Genomic DNA, 6,904 nt, shown 5'->3' with positions numbered 1-6,904 from the left:
CGTACTTTACTCCAAAATATTGTATAACATAGTAACATAATGTAGATTCCAAATCGTCAATTAAAAAATAATCATAATTATCTATAAATGAAAGGTGCTTAAAAACTGGGTTGCTACAAGTGCAACCATTAAAAAAATATATTTCCTTGACTCTTCTCGATTGCAATGGATCAGATGGCTTATGTTGCTTCTTAAGGAGTTTGGGAGGGTTCAATTGGCTATGGAGCTTCGCGTGGAGAAGATCCCTCCATCCACAAGATCTGATCGAAAAAGCGATACTTGATGAAATGCTTCGCCATGTCTGCCCCTTTTGATGCCATGACAAATTCATATGGGCTCACTCCAAATAAGGTAATTTCTCAACCAAATCATTTACCTTTGAACTTGAGAAACTTCACCCTCTCCTCACAATGATGTAGTTAAAGGTGTATGGAAAGAGCTTGTCCTGCATAAAATTGAGGTTTTAGTTTGGATAACACTTTTGGGCAAGATTCTACCCACAACAAGCTTGCGCATCTTGGAATAATTCCCCTAGAAAACAATGTATGCCCCTTATGCTCCATAGAGTCAGAATCAAGTGACCATCATCTTCTACACTGTCACATCACATATCAATTATGGAGTTGGTAGATTGATCAGTGGCACATCAAGTGGGTATTCCCTTTAAATTTACATGATGCCTTCAATCAATGGCACTGCTCAAAGAAGCCTCCTTTTGCACAATATGGAAGCAAAGAAATCTCTGTATTTTCGGTGATTCATCAACATTTTTAAAGCACTTCAAAGACCTAGTCTTACTAAGATTATTGGTGGATTTCGGGTTGGACGGACGACTTCCCATACTCACCATCCGACATCACTCAGCTCGAAGTCTTACTTGCTTGTTATGGAATGGAAGCGCAAAAGTAGGTGACTCTCCTCCCATGCCAAAGATTCCAATCTCATGGTGCCCACCAGATTAAAATTACATTAAGTGGAATGTTGATGCGTTAGTCAATCCCCTTAAATCATGTTCCGCAATTGGCGGTGTTCTTCGAAATCATCAAGGGAATTTCATGTGTCTCTTTTTTTTCCCCTATTCCGTATTAGATATTAATCTAGAAAAATTTAGTGTAAAAATCAAGATGAATTCTAGAGTTATCTAAACAAATATCTATTGGAATTAAGGCATATTATAGAAAAATCTAGGAATGAAAAATCTAGAATAATCTAGCATGAGATATTATTATATCATAAAGATGAGTGTAGAATATTCTTGATTAAGATGTACCACTCCTATAAATATGTGTTAGCATGGTATGTAGGAGTGTGGAGTGGAGTCATATTATATACTTCCTCCCACATTCATAAGCAAGAGTTCTCTTATGGAATCTTGCATATCACATATCATATGTATCTCCCCCAAATTTGTAAACAATTATTCCAATCAATGAAAATTCATAAATTACAAAATTGGTCCATTAACCTTCCGCATGCGCCTGTCAAAAATTTCTATCATGGTATCAGAGCCAGAAGATTCTGTCTCCTCCAAGTTTTCACCAAAAATACGGTAAGTCCTTACATGCATGCTTCCCGAATCATGAATGTTTCTTTTAACATTACTCCATGCATGTTTCATTATTCAATATGTAATTATACATTTCACATGCACATACATATGGTGGCTAAAGTGCCAACCAAATTAAGTTGTTGGCTAAACAAAGCCACAACAATACAAGCATATGGGTGGCAAATACAAGCTAGCCCTACGCATTCAAGGGTGACTAAAAAAAATGTCAACCCGATTCAAACAAGCTAAGGGGCAAAGAAAAAAACCCCAAATATGTGCCGAGCAAAGAGACTCGAGCATAAAAGGGTGTTAGACCCTAATACAACAAGCTGGGCAAGACCCAAGTACAATATGGGCAATAGACCCAACAACAGTGCATGTGATTGACAAATACCTAAAATACATATTGAGGCAAGAAGACCTCATAAGTCGGATCAACAATCAAAATGCTGAAAATAATGGAAGGAAACAAGGAGCATGGAGTTCACCAACAATAAATCAAGCAAATAAAAATACACAAAGAATACAAGGGAAGCAAAAGTGGAGGAGTAAACAAGAAGATAAAGGCAGGGGAGCATTAACAAGGTCACAAAGACATCAAGAAAACCAAATAAGTGCACAACTTTTGAGCTTTGCAAATTCAAGGAGGACAATAAAGGAGGACCAACAAGGATACAATTATGGGGAGTTGAGCAAAATTATTTACAAGTATGAAAGTCAGATTTTTCAAGATTAAGGGGAGTGTTAGAAATAGTAATCTAGAAAAATCTAGTGTAAAATCAAGATGAATTCTAGAGTTATTTAAACAAATATCTATTGAAATTAAGGCATATTATAGAAAAATCTAGGAATGAAAAATCTAGAATAATCTAGCATGAGATATTATTGATCCAGGCTATGTGTAGTTATGTAGCTTGCTTTAGCATTTGCTTGCTTTAATATCTGTATCCCAAGGCTTTGTGGCTTTGTTGCTTGTATTTTAAAGACTCTTGTGTGGATATGTTTTAATGGAGGATAGAGAGCCTCCTTTTTTTTTCATGCTCAGCCCTCATGAGTTAAGGGGTAACAAGGGGATCCCAACTCATAAGAAAACTTCAAGAGACTGAAAAGTAGGAATTTATACCCACAAGCAAATATCCACACAAACACCCCAAATTTGGGGTTAATGAGAATCGAACTCCTGACCATGAGGCTGGGAGGTGGGAGCTCCAACCACTGGGCTCCCACGTGATTCTCTCTCCTTCATATTGATTATTAAAATACAAGTAAAATTATAAAAAAAAAGTGCAACATAGAGAAATTGGAGGAATATCAAGGGATGTAGAAAGAAAAAGTTGAGACCATAATGAAATAGAGTAATACAAGTGATAAACAAAAATATTTCAAAACCCTCTTGCTTTTTGGTGACAAATTTGTAATAATTATCGAAATTATTTTTTCCATTTCGCGTTTGGTTGCACTTACTATGACTATTTCAAATAAAAAAAGTATTGCATATTGAGAAACATAAGTTGTATTAATTATTAAAAGAATGACGCCTTAAGGGTTGCTACCGGCAGGGTAGTGAAGAAAGATGATATTAACGAGAGAGGAAGAGAGAATAACATTTTGTGTTGACTCCATTATTGGTGGTTAAACCCTTTAGTGGTTTAATATTCGATTTTTGTTTGTTATATAAGATAATTTTTAGAAATAAACTTTTTAAAAGGTAGTTTTTTGAAAAAAAAAAATGATTAATAAAGGTAATTCTATCAATTCTTTCCAAAAAAAAAATGACATTTTTTTACCGAACATTTCACTCGAGGATACACTCTTTTTGTTTGTGAAAAATTAATTCCCAGCCATGATTGTGAACTCCCTCCGTCCTATAATATAAGTATCGATTCTGTTTTTACACGAGAATTAAGGTAAAGTGAAATCTTGTTTTATTTAAATAAAAATATTCATTTTCATTGGGAGACACTTACATTGTTATTTCTTTTTAGCAAAAAATAAAAATTAAACATTAATATTGCATGGTTAATTGTGTAGAGAAGTTTAATAGGGTAAAAGATTCCATTTTGTTATTAATAATTGTGCACTTAAAGCTGAAATTATGAGGACATTTTGAAAATTAAATTATTTTCATGAGAGTATTTTGAATATAATTAGTAATTGAAAATAGAAATAGTACTTATATTTTGAAACACCTTATTAAAAAAAACAAGACTTATATTATGAAAGAGTAATACATAATCTGATGAGTGAATGTGCAAATAATGAAAAAACCATACTACTACAATATCACTCATAATGCATATGTAGAACATCACTTCGATGAACATATCATATTTTTACTATATAGTATCATTAATGTGCTTGCAAAAATTTCACTACGAGTATTACTCGTATATACAACTATATACCCCCCTCAAAAATTTGCCCAAGGTCAAGACATGAAATCTAGGCTAATTACACCAAAAAATCCCCACCGATATCAGGGCCTCTTTTAAACTCTCAAGCCTTGTGTATACCAAAACCGTATGAAAATCTACCCACAATTGAAGAAGATAATCAAACACCCAACAATTATATAAAGCATAAGCTGCGAGTCACAACTATGGCTTCATTGCTCGATATAATTGTTGGGTGGTTTTTGGTTAACTTCTCCTAAAGGAAGCCTAATTTGTTAATAAAACTAGATACTTATCTACTACTCCAAGATGCAAGTAAATGACTTGAAATCTAATCAACTATAAGCAACTCATAGATGAAACATAAAGTGGGTAACTGTAGGTATTGGCATACTGAAACGTAATGGACTGCCCATTTAGTAAGGCTCTGCCAGCATTAACGAGGCAATCATTGAAATGGATTCGCTTGAAGATGAGTGGATCGACGAGGTGAGCAGAGCTGAACCACCCGCAATGGAGGTGGATCTGAGAGATGTCACAACCAGAGACACAAGCATTCAGAATCTCAACAGTGTAAGTGGGTATACCGGAGGGAAGTGGTGCACCCGGTCCTTGGTTAACTAGAATATCGGATTCACTGCACTTGTTTGTATCACCCCAAAATCGATTTGGCTTGTCAACGTTCTTTGGCGCTGCCCATAATCAAGTAGAAACAAAGGACAGAAAAAAAGGATGTAATCAGCTACAGGTTCAAAAGACAATAGACAGCATCACTTAAAGGAAACATCCAGAGGCAATAAACATCACCAATTAAAGGAAAGAGGAAACAGCACAACAAATTGACAAAATAGTATATCTTGAGACAAAATTAACTTTTTTTGAATGTAGTATGCAGGAAGGGAAAGGGACAGGATCAAGCATGAGAAAAGAGCTAGTAAAGACAAACATAAAAGAACTGAAAATTCTAAGGTGACGGTGATCCAATGATCCCGATTGATTTTCAACTTGAAATTGTGCCCACCACCGATTGATTTTCAACTTAAAACTGTAGTGAAAATTATACTCAAACCCTAAAATATTAGTACTACTAATTTACTGGCAAGAAATTAACCAGAACTACTAACTGGAGTAAGAAATCAACATTTTATTATTAAAAACCATAATTCAAGGATCAATTTCACTACATATGTCTCAGACTCAGATAAGTTGGTGGGCCACCACCATTGCTTGTCCATAAATTGATTATCAGGAAAAATAAATAAAAAGCAAACTAGACCAGATCACCAGACTAATGGCCCCATATTAGAGCCAACCATACATAGATTATAATCTATCAAAAGATACTCCCTCCGTCCCAATTAGTTACTACATTTGCTTTTCCACAGTTTATGAGATGCAACTTCAAACACCAATATCTTGAGTTACATATATGAAAAAATTATATATTTGGAAAATACAAATTGGGACGAATCAAACAAAATCCAACATGACTATGTATTTTCTTATGTATATGGAGTAAAAGATAATCAAAATTATGACGTGAATAGTACCTACGGTCAAAATGTAGCAACTAATTGGGGACGGATGGAGTATATCTTATGTAAACATTCGCATGCTTGAATTAAGTAGCCACCAAAAATGCAAAAATAATTAAATAATGACCAGAACTTTTCTAAAAAACACTAAATTACCTAATAAAGTATCTTACGAAAGTCCATTTAGCAAATTTAAAGGTGAGAATGGATTATATATCCCTTGCAGCTACACTAACATGAGCATATCCTACCAGTTTGCCATTTAGACAAAATTATCAGCAATTAATGACATTCAAAATTACCAAAAAAGACTACTTCACATGGTCCCCTACCAAAATTGTCTCCCAAATCACCCTCAAAAACCCTCAGAAATCATTGTTAAGGAATAAAAAAAAAAAACCTGAAAATTAAAAAAAGGCATATAATGATATAATCCAATCTTAAATAGGTGCATTTTAGCATGAAAGGCATAATTTGTTCCTAAACAAAAACCATTTGAATTTGACAAATATTCAACAGAGACAAAATATTGTACCCGATCTGAACACCTCTCTTTGCTAAGGCGCATTACCAATTTACCACTACCCTTCACCATTACCCCATTTTCAGTACATAAACCTCAGGGATATCACAGTAGGGTCCACTACGAAGAGAGAGAAAGTATGAGAGAGAGAATTTACAAAGGAGCTTCCGATGTGGTGAAGGAAGAACGTCGTTAATGGTGGATGAAATCAACCTCTTCACTTGAAAATCATTCAAATTCAACCGCATCACTGTAAAACCAAAAATTATTTTGAAAAAAAAAATCAGGACGCCATTTTTTTTATGGTGCAGAGAGCAATATTGTTAAGAATAATACGTAAAAATACCTAGAAAATAAATATCAAAATGAAATTTGTGATTATCAAGTGTAAAAAGCAATGATTATCAAAATATACAAAAATAAAAAAGAGGAGAGAGAAAGTACCAGAATGTGGAAGAACAGTGATGAAAAGCAAAACCGAAAACAACGCCGTAACAACCGCGATTCTCCGCCACGTCATACACATCGCTGAGATAAAAGTGAGATGATGATGATGATGATCAGCAATCGAGCGAACGTCGTAACTCGGAGCGAGTTGACTCAGCAGGAAAAAAGACCTTGAGAAATGATAGCAGAAAAGGTTGAGGAAATGTAAAGAGAGAAAAAGAATGAAACCTCGAAGAAATGAAACGAAGCAAAGGAAAGTGTGTAGGAGTATTTAAGTAATAGTATTTATTTGTACTCAAAAACGTCAGATATCACATCAACAAACAACAAAATTTACTGTAGAAGAATAGGATTTGACTTGCTCAACATCTCTAAATCGACGGCGTATTTTTGGAAATCTCTCACCAACAATACTGTCTACTACTACTGTCCTACACATTTTTTCAACATTGAAAAC

At 34.5% G+C, this 6,904-nt stretch overlaps 1 protein-coding gene across 1 annotated transcript; it reads right to left on the bottom strand.

Moving 5' to 3' along the window:
- Positions 1 to 3,861: 3,861 nt before the first annotated feature.
- LOC104893847 (hypothetical protein) lies at positions 3,862 to 6,678 on the bottom strand. Its single transcript, XM_019249379.2, has 3 exons — positions 6,445 to 6,678; positions 6,158 to 6,250; positions 3,862 to 4,634 (listed from the first exon to the last, which is right to left on the bottom strand). Exons 1-3 carry the CDS (start codon positions 6,524 to 6,526, stop codon positions 4,282 to 4,284), a joined length of 528 nt encoding a protein of 175 aa, XP_019104924.1. The 5' UTR covers positions 6,527 to 6,678; the 3' UTR covers positions 3,862 to 4,281.
- Positions 6,679 to 6,904: the final 226 nt, after the last annotated feature.

This window comes from Beta vulgaris, chromosome 5, assembly GCF_026745355.1.
Source record: "Beta vulgaris subsp. vulgaris cultivar EL10 chromosome 5, EL10.2, whole genome shotgun sequence".
Lineage (NCBI taxonomy): Eukaryota > Viridiplantae > Streptophyta > Magnoliopsida > Caryophyllales > Amaranthaceae > Beta > Beta vulgaris.
This window is presented reverse-complemented; position numbering and strand designations above follow the sequence as displayed.

What these genes read in the sequence shown, in the direction of transcription:
- LOC104893847 (XM_019249379.2), bottom strand. Translation starts at nt 6,526, where the DNA reads ATGTGTATGACGTGGCGGAGAATCGCGGTTGTTACGGCGTTGTTTTCG. An exon ending in CACTGTTCTTCCACATTCTG is followed by an intron (nt 6,251 to 6,444) that starts GTACTTTCTCTC and finishes TTGGTTTTACAG; the next exon opens with TGATGCGGTTGAATTTGAAT. An exon ending in ACCACATCGGAAGCTCCTTT is followed by an intron (nt 4,635 to 6,157) that starts GTAAATTCTCTC and finishes GATTATGGGCAG; the next exon opens with CGCCAAAGAACGTTGACAAG.